Genomic DNA, 18,426 nt, shown 5'->3' with positions numbered 1-18,426 from the left:
ATATTTGTTCTTTACACATAATCTTATAGATTTTTATAGAATACTAAACTAAAAAGGACTTTAGAGATTTTTTTCCCAGCACCTTCATCATGATTAGGAAACTGAAAAAAAAGAGGTAAAGTGATTTCCCCAGGTTATTTAGCTATTTAGTGGCAGAGCTAAGACTTGAACCCAGATCTTCTACTGCCTAACCAGTTCCCTTTCCACTACACTACATTAAACATTCACATTTTGTTATGGATGGGAATTATAATAAACCATTAAGAAAACCACATAGCCTAGATTATGTTGCAATGAAAAGAACACTGAACTTGGACGTAGAAGACCTAGCTTTGACTTATGTTTTGTCATGTAACCTTGAAAAGTTCTCTTAATTCTTGTTTTTTTGACTTTCAAAATGAAATAAGAAAGTAGCAATATGGTACAATAGAAAGTACAATGGGTTTGAAGTAGTTGGAACCTAAGTTCAGATCTTGGTCTTCCATGTCCTACATGTGACTTCAGCACGTAGCTATAAAGTCAAACTCTCTGGTCCTGTTTCTTCACCTGCAAAATGATGCAGTTGGACTAGAAGACCTTTTAACATTCTTTCCAGTTCTGAATCTATGATCTCATGAACATATAGGCTTTTCTTATGCAAAAATGGTTAAAGAACATTAGCAAATCTATCCATAAGGATTATTATGAGAATCAAATGTGATAATATGTATAAAGTGCTTCACAAACCTTTAAAGTACTATATAAATGTTAAGTACTACTACTGTATATTTGTACTTTATAAACCTTAAAACACTTTCTAAATAAGAGTTATCATTCTTTGTTCAAATGCATTGTAAGTATTAGTCTATAAATCTACCTGACTTCAATTATGGTAGAGTTTAAATGGAAATATTAATCACAATTCTGGATTGCCTAATAATGGCAGAATTTTAAAGATTAAAGTAAATCAGTATGAACTTTGACATTTCAGTACTTGAATTATAATCCTCTACAGTGTTAATCATTCTAATCCACATCAATCCACCTCTTCAGCAGATTTGAATCAAGGATTGCATGTGTATCCCTTAATGATGTCTCAATATTTTCATTCCTAATTGACACTTAAATTACATATTAACTATGTTCTAAGGAGCAGCTGAGCTCTTGTCCCTTAGGCCCAACTTGAAGGACAGAAAGGTTATTTAAAGAAAAAGAAAAGTATATAATTTTATATAAGTTTGTCAGAAATGTTTTTTTTAAACATGCTGTATTCAGATATAGCATAAATGATATATGTTAGAATTATAAAATTGTAAAATTTGAGATCATAATTTTTAAAAACTACCAAAATTATGGAACATTATTTTTCTAATGTTGACAATTGAAAAGTTTTGTCATTATAACTAAGTATCTTCTTATGGTAGTATTTTGAAAATAGTACTTTACCTTCCTTTTATTTTCTAACTAAAAGAAAATTTAGAGAAGTATTGCATACCTCTGAATATGGAAGCTTCAGGTAAGGTCCCATTGACTGTGTTCCTATTTTTCAAGCACTAGCCTAAATCTTCCCTACTATCCCCTGCACCCTAGAGGGAAAAAACAGGAAAAAGCCCCTGTGGGTGGTCTCTACAGTCTCTTTTTTGCAGACCAATACAGAGGAAAATATCCTCCCCCCCACACACACACACACATAAAAAGCTCATTCTCCTAAGAATCCAAGTCTTCAGATCATTTTGGGGACAGCCCCAAGCATGGAAACTTGTTCAGGAATTGCCTTTTGTCTTCTGAATCAGGTGCATATGGCTATATCCTTCACTTCTTAACAAGAGGTATAGACAATCAAAATATCAGAGCAAAGGGAAACTCAGCTCATCAAATTGATTAGGGAACTTCCCTGGTCTTCCCTTTCCACTAAGATTGTGATCATATATTGGAGGGATAAACCCTATGACAAACTTGTGAAGTAGAATCATAGAATAGCTATTAAATAGTTATTTAAAAGTAGGAAAACATATGGTTTTGAAGTATCCTCCATCTTACCTTTTTCATCATAAAGACTAGAAACATATGATATCCTTTTCAAAAAGTTACACTTATAGCCTTTTGGTTTCATGATTAATACAGAATGGAGGAATTAGGACTCCAAGGGGGCTGAGGTTACTAGTTTGGTGAAGTAACCTCTAAACATGTGTTAGAAAAAGAAAATAAGCACAGAGAATGAACTAAAGTATATACTCAGGGAAGGAGAAGTAGAGAAAGCTAAGAACGAAAGTAAGAATTTTATAGTGAACCTTGATAAAAAATAGGCTGAACATACATGTGCAACCAGATCTCTGTTGACTTTGTACTTTAAATGCTTTTTTCTAATACAGTATTAAAAATAATCAACTTTTGGCTCTCAAATGGCATACTTTCCCCACTAATTTGCAAATTTCCCAGGATTTCCTTAATAATTCCAATTCTTTCACCAATATTTTTCATATGCTAGAGTCACTAACACTGCTACAACCCATTTTCTTTTATCTCTTTTTCAAATGTAATTTTTATCTTACTTTTGTTTTCAATTATCATTTGTTTTTCTCTCCCACTTCCTTACCTAGTTGAAAAAAAATAAGAAAAACAAACATCATTCTAATAAATATGAATGGTCAAATGAAATATCACTTCTCAGGAGGTAGTTAGCATTGACCAAAGTTCTTAAGTCTTCCAAAGTTGTTTATCTCTTCAGTGTGTGATACCTGTATAAATTGTTCAGATTCTACTCACTTTCCCTTTACATCAATTCATGCATGTCTTTTTAGGTTTCTCTGAAATTGTCTTTTTCATCATTTCTTATGGTACAGTAAAAATTCCATCATATTTGGATATTATAATTCATGTAGCCATTCCCCAGTTGATAGGCACCAGCTTAATATTTAGTTCCTTGTCACTACAAAAAAAAGCTGCTATATATTTTTGTATATGTGAAAGCTCACTTTCTTTTTTTTTTTTTGCTTTTATTTTTAGAGGGCAATTGGGGTTAAATGACTTGCCCAAGGTCACACAGCTAGTTTTGTGTTAAGTGTCTGAGCCCAGATTTGAACTCACGTCCTCCTGACTCCAGGGCTGGTGCTCTATTCACTGCGCCACCTAGTCACCCATCATCTAAACTTTCTTAAACCTCCATCAAAAGATAGAGGACATTTTCAGTATTCATATAAAGAATTTTAGGTTATGGAAATCTTTGTATATATATACATATATATGTATATGTATATATATATATATTTAGTCCAAGTACTCAGTTCTCCTATTTCCTACATTTACTCATCATATTCTTAGGGGAGTCTTGCTTTTTACTATATATGAGTAATATTAAGTAAACAGCCTTGTTCTTTTTCCTAAATAATAAAGGGCCATTCTGACAGCCTTCTAGAGTTGTGTAATGTTGTTTTTACTGAAATTTCATATATGAACTAGATTGTGGGTCCCAAACCATTTAATAAAACTGTTATAAGAAGCTACTCTATAAATATTTCAGGGGTTCACAACCTAAAGTTATTGGCATTTTAATCTGTGAGTAGATGTAGACTTTCCCAGGATTTTATACTTAGTAATTCTTTGCTTAAAGAAAACTCTATCTAGACTGGGATAGAATTCAGTCTCAAGTATGGAAAAACTAGGCCATTTACTTATATGGTATAATTTAAGGGACATCCAGAAAATTTCATTACCCCAAAATATCTTCCTTATTACACTGACTGAAATTCTTTTTTTTTTTTTTTTTTTTTTTGGCTTTTTGGAGGAGAAAAGGCAGGGCAATTAGGGTTAAGTGATTTGCCTAAGGTCATATAGCTAGTAAGTGTTAAGTGTCTGAGGCTGAATTTGAACTCAGGTCCTCCAGGGCTGGTGCTCTATTCACTGCACCACCTAACCACCCCTGAAATTCTAAAGTATAATATTAATAATATATACTAATTTCACTTTGAGCTACTGGGAATGACAGATTTCATGATGGAGAATGGAAAAGAAAAGAGTTTTCTTTCACTTTTCTGGGCTCAAAGCAAATCCTAGACAAAAATTTGAAGCCGACATGGTTTATCTTTGGCATTCATAAATCTTTCTGTTATTCTTCTTTCTTGGCTGTTTGTGCTCCTTTTTTTCCTCACCAGGAAAAACAGATACCCAGATTTGAAGTCAGAATACTTGTTTTGAGTTCTTTCTCTGCTTAGTATGATCATTATAATTCACTTAACTTCTTTGATCCTTATTTAAAAATTGGGGTGATAATACTTGTATATTTGTTGTAGTTGTTCAGTCATTTTAGTCATGTCTTACTCTTTGTGATCCCATGTGGGGTTTACTTGGTAAAGATACTGGAGTGGTTTGCCATTTCCTTCTCCAGCTTACTTTACAGATGAGGAAATTGAGGCATACAGGGTTAAGTGACTTTCCCAGGGTCACACAGCTAATAAATGTCTGAGGCTGGATTTGAATTCACTCTATCCACTCTGCCACCTAGCTGCCCAATACTTGTACTACCCCAAATTATTATAGGGAAGATTAAATAAGATAATGACTGTGAAAATGCTTTTTTAGCCCTATATCAATGTTAGCTATTAACTTTATGCTGCTCTAATCCCGTCATCACAAGGAAGGAAGAAAACAAGCGTTCATTAATTACAAATATCTCATTTCATTCTCACTGTAATGCTGGGAGGTAGCTAGACTGGGATCAGATTCAGGTGCCCATTTTCCATACTTACAATTGAGGAAACTGAGTTAAATGGGTTAAGTGACTTTCCCGGGGTCTCACAGCTACTAAGTGTCCGAAGCCGGATTAGAATCCAGGTCTTCCTGACTCTAGGCCTGTCATCTATCTACTGTGCAGCAGAGCTGCCTCATCTAGACCTTTCCTTTTCCTGAAAGTATTCAGTTCTCCAAAGGCTCCTATTTCCTTAGCTAGGTTTTAGGGAGAAAACAGTCTACAATCAATCCTTAACTTCTGCTGGGGTAACATTTCTTGAAAATGCCACAAAAGTAAAAAAAAAAAAAAAAAAGCAAATGTTAATACATTGAAAGTATGAGAAATAGAGGGTTAGATTCCTGTGACCACCAAAAATTAATCTTTCACTAGAGATTGCTGAAAATATATTTTTTGTATACAGTTCTTTATAACAAAACATTAATTATGACAAAAGCACTTTTCTTAGCCCTTTAACTATGAAATAACCCTGAAAATGCAGTCACAAACTAAAACTGGTAACATGCAAAACATTCTTTCTTACTAGTAATTGCCTAAAATTCTGTGACCTATTGTGGTAATATTTCAATTAGGAAAATTGATTTCAGACAATATTCACTTTTCATAACACATGAAGAAAAAGGTAAAGCACCTTTTTGCAGAAATAATGAATCATTGATTCATTAACACCAAACTCACAGGCTGACACCCACCACAGGCAACCAGGCATGAAGTTTATTTAACACTTTTGTTTTCTCACTAAGCCACATCACTGACTTTGCACGCTTGGTCTTAGGGCCCAAAGGACTTGCACTATGCTTTGGGGGTATAATTACAATATAAAACTTGAGTTTTAAAAGGCAAGCAATGAAAATATGCCTTGGATGCACAGGGAGCTCTTCCCAAGGGTAGGGCGAATAAGACCAGTGAAGGGCCTAGTAGGACACCAGCTGTTTCACAAACTTGTACTCATTGCACCTCTCATTTTTTTATCTGTGCACATATCCATGTAAATGTGTGCAGGTGCCAATGCAGAAGTGAAAATGAGATTGCTAATAAAATCACAGGAATGCTTGAAGATGCAAAAGTTAAATGCGTGAATGTTGAGGGTTGGCTGTAATTAATTTATACCGAGGTGTGAGTGAGAGTTGTCCACTTAATTCTCTCAGAGGTACTAGCACTTTTGAAAAGGAAATCCATTTATTCAAATAAAGTGAAGTTTCATTTGGCACAACAAAGTTAATTAAAGATTTTCAGATATTGTAGGAGAGATATTTGGGGACAGCAGAACTACTCCAAAACATAGGTAGATGATTGGTAGTCTACTTCTGAAACCAGATCTTTCAAACTGTTCTTGATTTTATAGCCTTTTATCTTTTACCATTTCTCAAGAACCCTGAGTCTCCAGCTCCAAGTTTTTCAGAAATTCTACCCTTCTTTTCTACCTCTCACTACTATTTCCAGCCTACACGAGTGTCATTGGGATCACATTTGAATTTTCCAGGTCTCCTTTGGTGGAATGGAAGAGTAAGGGAGAGGGAGAAGAGCACCCGAGTTCTAGTAGGAACAGGACATTGGTAGGTTTGGAGCCTGAGCTCCAAAGGGCAATACTAGAACATAAGGGGATTCAGAGGGGAGTTAGTATTGTATGATTGGTCTTTAAACATCACATGACCTAGGTTCAGAGGGTGGTTAATATTGCATGATTGGTCCTTAGACATCATATAGCCTGTGACCAGACTTGTACTCCAGTCCTTTCCATCTTGGTGTGATGTGGTAGAGTTTGTATTCTATCAGAACAACTTTCAAAAACTCAGGGTCACTACTACAACAAGATTAGTTATGGTAACAGGACTTTATTGTAACCATAGAGAGGGAAGAGGGAGGGTCCCATGATCAGCAAGCCTAAAACTAAGATTGCTTTCTCCAAACCACATTAGTCTCTAACCTCTCCACCCCCACCCCACAAGTAACTCTGCACCAGGTAGAGTAGTTACAGTTAGATTCTGTTAAGGGGTCTCCTCAACTTGGTTTTTTTTTTTAGTTGCCATATTTTCTAGGAACACTGGACCCAGAGAATTCAGGAGGCCCTGAATGTGTCAAGGACAACACTCCCTCCCCCCAGCTGTTGTTTGCATCCCAAGCTGGATTGTGTGTCTGTGTGTCCTTGGGGGGCAAAATAGGCACCAGCCAGTCTAGTGCCAGGCTGGGGAAAATGTTTGTGTAACTGGGGTCCTTTGCAAATAAGCAGTCCCTCCTATCTTCATAGTCTAGCAGTTCCCAAGGGAAAAGAATATGACTTTTCCCATGGCCTTGATCCTTCCCTTTGAGAAGGGTTACTGAACCTTTCCCCTCACATACCATGCCCCTTCCTGTTTTCTCCTCTTTTTTGTGCTGTCATTAATATGCAAACTTCTGTGAGACTATGAATTCATTGGCTTCCACATACATGTTCATTTCTTGGTTTTCAAATAAGTCCAATGACATGATTGCCTGTTGACAATACACAGGAGAAAGAAAACAGAAACTCAGTATGATAAAATTTTTATGAATTAACACTGGCAAACTTGAGTACTTAAAGTACTTATTCTGTGTCTACCTTCCTACAAACACCAGCCTCTTTGTGCCTCCTAGAGGAGAACAAATTAATTCAGAGGTTTGTACAGGGGCCTATCATGGGGTCTCCACTGTTGGAATGACTCTGCCAAATCATCCCTGTCCTTTTCATCCCACAAGAAGTAGCATTTATTGATTCTACCCAGCCATGTCTAGCTAAAGTAGAGGAGAAATCAGTCTGAAAACATGTTACTTTTTGATTGGGGTACCTCCTTAGGTTAGCACCCACCCAAGACCTCAGTGATTATCAGAACATACTCACCTATTCTCCTGGCACACTACAAGAACTGAGAGATTCTGAATTGGAAAAAAAGGAAACAATTCTAAAATGTAAGGCTGAAAGACTTATAACATCATCTAAAAGATGGCATCATAAAAGAATATATGTATTTTGAAGCACTACATGGTTATCTTTACAAAAAAGAGAAATTACAAATAAATCTAGAAAAGCAGAAGTACTAAACACATCCTTTACTCACTATTGTGTAATAAAAAATAGTAATTAGTACAGGAAACATAAGCAAAAACTTCAGATCCAAATGGAGACTTAATAATGGCATCATGAATAATAAGTAGATCAAAAGACAAATCATAGATCAGTAATTATGTGAAAAATAATGAATAGACAACATACTGAATTTGGGGTGGATATAGCTAAAGCCTATCCTCAGTTGAAACATTATATCCCTGAGAACATACATTAATGGAAAAAAAATAATCAACTAAGTGTGAAGTTTTAAATATTAGAAAAAAATTCCACATTAGCCATATCCTGGGAAAAAAGTAAGAAAAGATAAAGAAAAAATATGCTTCAGTCTTCATTGAGACCATCAATTCTCTATCTGGAGGTGGATAGTATTTTTCATCATTAGGTCCTTTGGAGTTCTAGTGGATCATTGTATTGAGCAGAGTTACTAAGAGTCTCACGGTTTCATATCTTTACGATATTGCCCCTAATTGTTCTGCATTGTCTTCTTGGTTCTGTTCACTTCACTCTAAATTAGTTCATATAGATTTTCCCGTCCTTTTTCAGAAATCATTCCCTTCATCATTTTTTATAGCAGTTTGGTAGAAATTTTAGATAAAAATTTTATACCATAGACCACAATGAGCTCAAAATGGATTTGTGACCTGAATATTAAAGGTCATGTAAGTTTTTAAAAATGGAGGGTACCCAATCAGGTATATTTTCACAGTTATGGTTAGAATGTTAGTTCTTAACTAAACAAGTATTATAGGTGGTCACAAAAGATAAAATGGGTCATTTTTATTTCATGAAATTGAAAAGGTCTTGCATGAAAAAAATTAATGAAAATAGGTTAAAATGGGAAATAGTCAACTGGAGAAAAAACTTTCATTCAATTATGTCTGATAAGAGTCTGATGTGTTTGTGTATGTGTCTTTATAGATGTAACTATCAACAATACGTAGGAACAAAAACCATTTACCCAATAGTAGGAAAGTAGTCAACGGATAGGAAAATCAATTCTCAAAAGAATTGAAACCGTATGAAAACAACTACTAATATCCATATGAAAATTTGTTCCAAGTCACTAAAAATAAACAACTCTGAGGTTTTACCTCACACTCAGCAGATTGACTAGTTCCATTCTTTTGTCCTCATTGCCAATGTCAAAGACATAGGGGAAAGATGGTACAGTAATGCTTTGTTAGAGCTATGAACTGAGTCAACACCATTCTGGAAAGCAATATGGAATTATACTAAAAAATGTGACAAAAATGTCTATGCCCACTGCTAGGCATATATCCCAAGGAGGTCAATGATTTTTTTAAAAAAAGGTCATGTAGGAATCAAAATATTTTTAGTTAGCAGAAAACTATAAGCAAAGTAGTTACCTATCTATTAGAAAATAGTTAAAGTGTAGTATGTAAGTGCAATAAAAGATTACTAAGCTATTATGAATAGCATGAGAGATACAAAAAAGCTTGGTAAGATATAAACTGATGCAAAGTGAAGTAAGCAATCCAATTATATGGTAGTAAATTTGACAATCTAAATGAAATGGACAAATATTACAAAAATATAAATTGACCAGATTAACAGAAGAAGAAATAGAATAAAGGACCCTATCTTAGAAAAAGAAATTGAACAAGCCATAAATGAGCTTCCTAAGAAAAAATCCCTAGGACCAGATGGATTTAAAAGTGAATTCTACCAAACATTTAAGGAACAATTAATTCCAGAGTTACGCAAACTGTTTGAAAAATAGGTGAAGGAATCCTATCAAATTCCTTTTAATGCACAAATATGGTTTTGATACCTAAACCAGAGAGAGCAAAAACAGAAAGAAAACTATAGGCCAACTTCTGTAATGCATATTGATGAAAAATTTAAATAAAATACTAACAAAGAGATCTCAGCAATATTTCACAAAGATTATACAAAATACAGACAAAATACAACATTCATTTCTGTGAAAAACAATAGCATAGGAATAAATGGAGCTTTTCTTAAAATGATTAGTAGCATGTTGTAAACTAATAGTAAATAATTTTTTTCAAAAAATGATTAGTAGCTCTTTAAAACCAAGAGCAAGCATTATTTGTAAAGGGGATAAACGAGAAACCATTACAATAAGATCAGGGATGGAGCAAGGATGTCCATTATCACTATTATTCAATATTGTTTTGAAATGCTAGCTATAGCAATAAGGCAAGAAAAAGAAATTGAAAGAATAAGAATAGGCAATGAAGAAACAAAATTATCACTCTTTGCAGATGATATGATCTTATTATTAGATATCTATGCCCTAGGTTAATAGGGCATATATAACACATTACCTATATAATCTATAATCTTAACCCTAAAAAATCAACTTAAAGAACTGAAACAATTAACAATCTTAGCAAAGTTGCAGGATATAAAATAAACCCAAATAAATCATCATGGAGTCAAGAGATCTAATTGTGATGGGTTACTTCTGTTATCCAGACATCTACTAGAGTACTCACTCTGCCAAGAGACAAGTAAATATTGTTGACTTGTCTTAATAATAATTTCACCTTTCAAAAGGTAGAGGAAATGACTAGGGGAATTACAATTCTGAACTTTGTTCTAATGAATAAGGAACTAATCAGTTGCTAGAGTAGAAACAGTGGAATTCTTGTGGGAGAAAGTTAAGTGGAGGCACTTATTATTTATGGCCTTTTCAGGGAGTCTAGCCACAAAAGGGAGGAGAGACATGGAATGATAGCTAGTAGAGATGGATAAGTGAGGTTTTTTTAGGAATGGGGGAGAAACATAGGTGTGTTTCTAGAAAATGGAGAAGTAACCAATAAATGGAGGAAGTGAAGATTAGTAAGAAAGTAGGGATGTTAGAGGGGAATTCTGCTGAGCAGATCATTTATGCAGTTAGTGTTTTGCCTTGGCAAGGAAAAGGGCCACCTCCTCATATGAGACAGGAATGAAAGAAGATAAAGTAGTAGAAGGTATCTGAATCATGTGACATGAACAAGAGGGGATAGAGAACTCTCAGTGAATGGCCTCAGTTATTCCAGTGAAACAGAAGGCAAGATTCTCAGGTTAACAAATATGAAACAGGGAATTGTACAAGGGAGATCCCACCTATATATGCCCAGGCTTTCCTGTCCTTCACTGCCATGAATTCTAAGATGGAATATTCTTTTCTCCCACAAGAATCCCATTGTTTCTACTTTCACATAAGAACAAACTTCCTAAGAAATAAAGCTATTTCAAAAACAAACTGGGTTGTTTTAGGACATCATGGCTTCCTCTTTGCAAAAGGACTTGTTGATCTCATCAGCTCCCATGATTCAGTTATCTCTATGCTGATGATTCACAGATCTATATATGCAGCCCTATTCTTTCTCCTGAACTCCAGTCCTATATCACCAACTGCTTTTTGGATATCTTGATTTTTCATAGGCCTCTCAAATTCAGCATGTCCAAAAAACAGAATTCATTATCTTTCTCTTCCAAACCCTCTTCTGTTCAGAACTTTAATGTTACAACCAAGACTACCATTCTTAACTAAGTACACAACTTGGTGTCATTCTGGACTCCTCACCCTCACTTATTTCACGTATCTAATCTGTTGCCAAGTCTTGTCTCTACCTTCACAACTTTTTTATATTCATCTCCATCTCTCCCACATACACTGCCTTCACCCTGGTGCAGGGCCTCTGCACCTCACATGTCAGTGTGATAAATGATAAATTCCAGTGGCTCCCTGTTACCTGTTGTTGTTCAGTCATTTCAATTGTATCCAAATCTCTGTGATCCCATTTGGAATTTTCTTAAGAGTAGTTTGCCATTTCCCTCTCCAGCTCATTTTACAGATGAGGAAACTGAGGCAAATAGGGTTAAGTGATTTTGCTCAGGGTTACACAGCTCGTAAATGTCTGAGGCTAGATTTGAACTCAGGAAGGTAAGCCTTCCCCACTTCAGACTCAGCACTTTATGCATTGCTCTACCTGATATAAAACAATCTGTGTTGGCTTTTAAAGCCCTTTACCACCAAGCTCCTTCATACTTTTCCATTTTCTTATGCCTGACTCCCCTTCATTTAACCTAAGATCCAGAGACACTGGCAGTCTTGGTACATGATACTCTACTTCCTAATTCAGTGTCTTTTCATTGGCTTTGTCATGCTTTGGAATGCTCTGCTTCCTGCCTTTTTTCAAGACCCGGCTCAAATCCCAGCTTTCCTGAGAGACCTTTCCCAGTTCCATCTCCCCCCTCCCATTCCCCACCTTCACTCTTTACCCTCTTTGCTAGTGGCTTCCTTTGAGTTACCTCCTATTTACTCTCTGTGTCTTCTGTGTATATAAATATTTGCATATTGTCTTCTTCCTTTAGGATGTGAGCCTCCTGAGGACAGGAACTGTGTTTTTGCCTTGTTTTGTATCTCCAGTGCTTATTACAGTACCTGGCACATATTTTGTGCTTAATAAATGCTGCTTGTTATTGTTGTTGGTGATGATGATTTTTCAAAAACAAGTCACAATCTTTATGGGCCTCAGTTTCTTTGTCTGTAAAATGAAGGCGTTAGACTAGATCTCCAAGGTTGCTGCCAGTTTTAAATTCTATTATCTGAAAGTATTTGGAAATACTATGTCTTTATATAAGATATTTGTCAATGTAAAGGAAATCACTGTCAAATAAATTTCCTGTGTCAGCAATAAAAGAGTTAACAGAGTAAGCTGTAGAGATTGAGATACATCATAGGAATTGTGCTCTCTGTCTCTGTGGTTTAAGAAAGGGAGCTGGTGTTCTGCATTTGAAAGGACTTTAATGAATGCTGTCAGTGTTTGTGGAAGCTAATGGTCAGTACTGAAAAGAAGAGTAATAGAAAATTCTCTGGCTATTTCTATATAGGCTAGGGAGAGTTCTTTGACTGACTGGGACTGCCCTACCTTCTCTCTCTTTCTCTTCTTTTTTTCATTATCCTTTGTTCTTTGTAGCCTGACATAGTGTTATGAAAGTGAATTCAAATTCATGTGTGAATGAAATTTGTTTTCTTCCAGATTTGCTTGCAGTAGACAGCAGAGCATGTGCTTTTCTTGTCTTGGTTGGATGCACAAATCTTCTTTTATGTGCAGCGCTTCTTGTCCTGTTGCCTAGACGATCACTTGCTTTTTCTGAGGATGTCTGGTTCTCGTAAAGAGTTTGATGTGAAGCAGATTTTAAAAATCAGATGGAGATGGTTTGGCCATCAGGCATCATCTCCTAATTCTACCATTGACAGCCAGCAGGGAGATTTCTGGAATCGAGGACAAACCGGAACAAATGGTGATAGAAAGTTTTTAGATCCATGTAGCCTACAGTTACCATTGGCTTCAATTGGTTACCGAAGGTCCAGCCAACTAGATTTTCAGAATTCACCTTCTTGGCCAATGGCATCTACCTCTGAAGTCCCTGCGTTTGAGTTTACAACTGAAGATTGTGAAGGTGCACATTGGCTTGATAGACCAGAAGTAGATGATGGAACTAGTGAAGAAGAAAATGAATCTGACACCAGTTCATGCAGGTTAATGACTATTTTCTTATGTTAGAAGTTGGTATTTATTTGCTAGTGTTTTAAAATACTTTAGTATTTACTATTTCATATATATGTTTATAGAAAAAAAAACAAATACTATATTGACAAAAACACATAGCTTTTTGATAGGACAAATGAATATAATATTAAAAACTTATATTTCCCTATAAAATTACAAAGGAAGCAGAAAGTATATTCATTTATTTAGTAATTTGTATACACAGCATGCATGTTTTGAAACATCTTTATATATTCCATATAACTCATGTCCATAATTAACATAGATTTGTTAATGCCTTGAATTTTATAGTAGCATTTTTATAAATATATGCTTTAAGTTTGAACCATCCTATTACATTCTACAATCATAAGAAAACCATATGATCAATTTTTAATTTCTGTGAAAATGAAGGGTTAGAGATATCATTTTTATTAGGATTATAATCCTCAATAACATTTTCATTCTGTAAAGCTCTCTTTGTCCTATGTGTAGCTCCATAGAGATGATACAGAATATAGTAACGTGTCTCTTTCCAAGATGACAGCTACTAATTCATGGTACATTTATTTTCAATGCAATTTGCAGCAGATTATTGAGTGGAATGTAATATATTCTTTTAGGAGTATTTAAGAGAATATTAGGAAGGTAGCTGTTATCAGATGTTGGAAAGGGAACAAGAAAGGGGAAAAGGAACCAAAAAAGGGGTTAAAAGGAAAATGAAAGGGGAAGGAGGAGAGAAGGTATGGGGGTCAGAGTCTTACTGTTCCTTTCATTTGCTCTTTAACATCTTGTTTGTGCCCTCGAAATGTTTTTCTTAAAGTCATCCATTAAAGCTACTATATTAGGTTATGTAATTAACTAAAAGATTAAGCTATATCTCTGATGCATATTAATTCAAAAATTCCTTTTTGGATTTTCAAAAAACTTCTCTAGAATATATTTTCTGTCATTGCAAAAGGAACACTAAGAAACTGGTAGAAAATAAGCTGTGTGGCTTTTTTTTAGCATCTCTACTGTAATGATAGAATATGGATTTCTGCAGCATGTTTGTATGTGCTTAGGGTTACATAGATAGCTGAATTGTAATTATTTGTACTTTTAAGTCACTTCAACTTAAAAGAGAAAAGGGCATTATATTTTACATAGGTGGACAGCATATTTTAATTTTAGATTTTCTTAAATGAATTGTCACTTAATGTTAAAAAAATTTATTTGTAGGGTTAAAGTGCTACTAATAACTTAGAGAAAGAGCAATAGAGTTAATGTGGTTTCAATATTTTGTTTTCCTGTTAGAAACCTGTTATACAGAATAATTTATTTAATGAAAGGGTAGTATGCATAGTTTATCTTCTTTCCAAAATCAAATGATATTTCTCTATTTAGAAAATAATATAGTATGCCCTTAAGATGTAATAAAAAATGTTTTTAGAATTTCAAGCAAATGTTTTATAAACCAAGGAAATATATCTGTCATTGTAGCTAGAAAATTTTTTAACGTGTAACTTCTTTTTGAGGAGGATGAAATATGTTTCAAATATGCATATATTTGAATAGATATGATGATTTACATCTCTTCCCCCAAAAATAGTTGCCATAGTTAATATGACACCCAATTAACTTCTCCTGTAATGCTACATAACTAAAAATCATCTTAATGGGATATTCTTAGAGTGATATAAAAATAATCACCTCTCTCTGAGAGATTGGTGAATGTATTAAAGTATAAGCCAGACATTTTGGTTTGTGAAGAAAATAGAGCAACAAAAAAGCAATCATTTAAAAAGGGAATCATATAAAAATCTAGGGAAAATGTTTTTGGGTTTTTTTTTTGTTTTTTAGAAATGAGGATTAAGTAAATCTGTATGGAATAAGTAAATCACAGGCAGGAAGAATTCTGTTCACTTTCATAAATAAAATGCTGAGGGATGGTTTGAACATTAATTTCTCAAAAATAAAATAAGAAAATTGAAATGACACTCTCTACTTCTTTGAGGCATAGCCAGTTTATTTTTTTTTTAAGTTTTGTTCCTACCTTTTGGAGTTTTTTCGCATTCTTTTCCAAATGTATTCTTTCTTCTTCCCTATCCTTTGTAAAAAAGAAAAAAAAATAAGTAAATAAAACTAACTGAAAATTAATCATATTTGAAATAATATGTAATACTGCATGCCCATCCAACTTCTCCAACAAAAGGAGGAGAATGCATTCCTATGTCTTTTTTTTGGAACCAACAGTAGTTATTATGATTATACATCTTTAATTTTCTTTTTGCTTATATTTTCTTAACCATTATGTTTATTGTTTTCCTATATCTGTTTATTTCATTTCATAACATTTCATGCAAGTGTCCTCATATTTCTGTGAATTCTTCTGATTAATTGTTTCTTCTGGGAAAATAATATTTAGTTATATTTATGTACCACAATTTTATATAACTACTTCACTATCAATGTCTGCCACTTTGTTTCCATTTCTTTTCTACCACAAAAAAAGTACTAGTATGTATATTTTAGTTTATGATAGACTTTTTTTCTCTAGGCTTCTTTAGGGGTATATCCCTACTAATGAAATCTCTTAGTTAAAAGGGAATAGACATTTTGATCACTTTTTTCTTATTCTTTCAAGTTGTTGTCTTATATAGTTAAACCAATCCATAGCCTCACCAAGTTATTAGTGTACCTGTCTTCTCACAGTCCTTCCAACATTGAATATTTCAATCCTTATAATTTTAATCAATTTGCTGATTATAAGGTGAAGCTTTAAGGGTTGTCTCAGTTTACATTTCTCTTGCTAGTGTTTTAGAGTAGTCTTTGTGAGATTGTTAATATTTTGCAGATCTTTTTTTTTTTTTTGAGAACTGTTTGTTCATAGTCTTTGACCATTTTTAAATGGTCAGTCAACCAGTCTGTTCTTCTTTATGGTTTGTGTTATTTCTTTTATAATGAATTTTTAAAATCTTATTCATATTTCTTCATTCCAAAAGAAAATAAGTTGTACATTTTTTTAAGCAATTGGGGTTAAGTAACTTGCTCAAGGGTACATGGCCAGATGTTTCTGGGTGGGCGCTAAGTATCTGAGCCCAGGATTCAATCTCCAGGTCTGGATGACTGGAGCCGGTGCTCTTACTCACTGTGCTACCTGGCCGCCCCCATAAATTGTACATTTAAGGCTTAGACTTAGAAAAGTCATTTTTACATATGATATATGTCATTTGGCTTCTTGTAATTTTTCTTTTTTTATATATGGTTAAAGCATCCCATTTAATAAATACTTATGGGGTGCTATGCTAGCACAAGGAAGAAAAAGACAGTTCCTACCCTCAAAAAGCTAATAATAGTGATAAAATATTATTAATAATTAATATTTATATACTACTTACTATATGCCAGGCACTATGCTAAGGGCTTTAAAAATGTTGTCTCATTTGATCCTCATAACAGCCCTGGGAGGGAGGTACTATTATTATCCCCATTTTATAGATGAGAAAACTAAGACAGATATTAAATGACTTGCTCTGCATCACACAGCTAGTAAGTGTTTGAGGCTGGATTTGAACTTGAGTCCTTCTGACTCTGTGCCTGGAGTGCTATCAACTGTACTTCCTAGATGTTTAAACAAGATAGATACATACACACAGATACATACAAACACACATACTGTGCATGTATAAATACATTTTTCAAAAAATATATGTATGTATCATCACTCTGGTACTCAGTAGAATGTACTATCATAATAGAGAAGCAAAGTGCTATGGCTTTCAGAGAAGAGAGATTACTTTCTGCAGCAAATAATCTTCCTTTCATCTCTAGCCTTTTTCAAGAGAAAAGAGTTTTTCATGGAATCCTCTTTTTGCTGTCATTATTTAATTGGTTGAGCAAATCTCTTGGGGGTTGCCTCTCTACTGTATACAAACCCACACTGTCACTGTTAATATAAAAGAATACACACATCTTCAGCTGATGTTCAACCCAATTTTTATACATGCTTTTAGAAGAATTTACTTTCATACATAGTATCTGTAAAGACTGGAAATAACTTTCTACAATAAATTTTTGTTTGAGAGCACTATGAATTGAGATTTTTTTTCAGATACAGTAATGTCTCGAGCATTTTTATTTAGACATTTGTATTCTAAGAAACGTCATTTACTTAATGCCTGGAGCTTAGGCCAACTCCCCCAAGCTGGGAATGAGGGAGTGGGGAGTAGGTAATGATTCTATTAGTGGTTCATTCCAAGAAATTCATTCAAAGAAAACCAAAAAAAAACAGACACCACCAATGCTAATGATGATACTTCTATGTAGTACTTATAGTTTATAGAGTATTTTAACATATATTACATATTTGATCCTCACAAGAACACTTCAAGGTACACAAGGCAGGCATTATACTCTCTTAGAGATGAGAAAGCTAAGGCTCAGAAAGCTTAATTGACTTGCCCAAGGTCACAAAATTCAATTCAGTTTAATAAAAAATAAAGTCCTGCTATGTTCAAAGCTAGTACACATGGCATCCTTGAGATATGAAAGGAAGATGAGGAAGAGGGAAGAGCCCCCAGCATTTTAAGTGGACATCTGGCCCTTCTCCATCCTTCTGCTGGGGTAAATCTATCTGAAGACATTTATAAGAATCACACAGGATGGGTGGGCATGGTTGGGGTTTGTCTTGTTTTTTTGAGGGGTGGAGGCAAGGCAGTTGGGGTTAAGTGACTTGCCTGAGGTCACACAGCTATTCAGTATGTCGTGTCTGAGGCTGGATTTGAACTCAGGTCCTCCTGACTCCAGGGCTGGTGCTCTATCTGCACTACTGGAAGGAATGCCTACATGGATGAAATCACAGATCCATTTGGGTACATAAAAGGCACACAACCAAATAAGATCTTTGGATTCTATATCTCATTTTCATTTCTTTGCTTCGTTTTTTTTTCCAACTATTTGAGAAATAATGATATATTTTTCAGTTGCCTGCTAGCTATAAGAAGATTCTGGCCTCAACCTTATTCTAATATTAGGGCTATGTGTGTTGGTATTTATGTGTTTTTGTATGTAACTTATGGCCCAACATGGATGGGGTTTAGTCTTGG

At 34.5% G+C, this 18,426-nt stretch overlaps 1 protein-coding gene across 3 annotated transcripts in view; it reads left to right on the top strand.

The window, feature by feature from the left end:
* The window catches only part of KLHL5 (kelch like family member 5), a 149,741-nt gene that overhangs the window by 55,040 nt on the left and 76,275 nt on the right, over positions 1-18,426 (top strand). The window contains exon 1 of one of the 3 annotated variants that reach the window (XM_069068422.1): positions 12,354-13,329. The exons of the other annotated variants lie outside the window; for them this stretch is intronic. Within the exon in view, the coding sequence (XP_068924523.1) occupies positions 12,947-13,329 (383 nt within the window). The 5' untranslated portion in view covers positions 12,354-12,946. Of the gene's footprint in view, positions 1-12,353; positions 13,330-18,426 lie in introns of those variants that run through there. 3 annotated transcript variants of the gene reach the window in all.

This window comes from Petaurus breviceps, unplaced genomic scaffold, assembly GCF_028583685.1.
Source record: "Petaurus breviceps papuanus isolate PSGF00001 unplaced genomic scaffold, PetGlider_PUasm1.0 140, whole genome shotgun sequence".
NCBI lineage: Eukaryota > Metazoa > Chordata > Mammalia > Diprotodontia > Petauridae > Petaurus > Petaurus breviceps.
The sequence above is the reverse complement of the archived record's forward strand: the minus strand, read 5'-3'. Positions and strand labels throughout refer to the sequence as shown.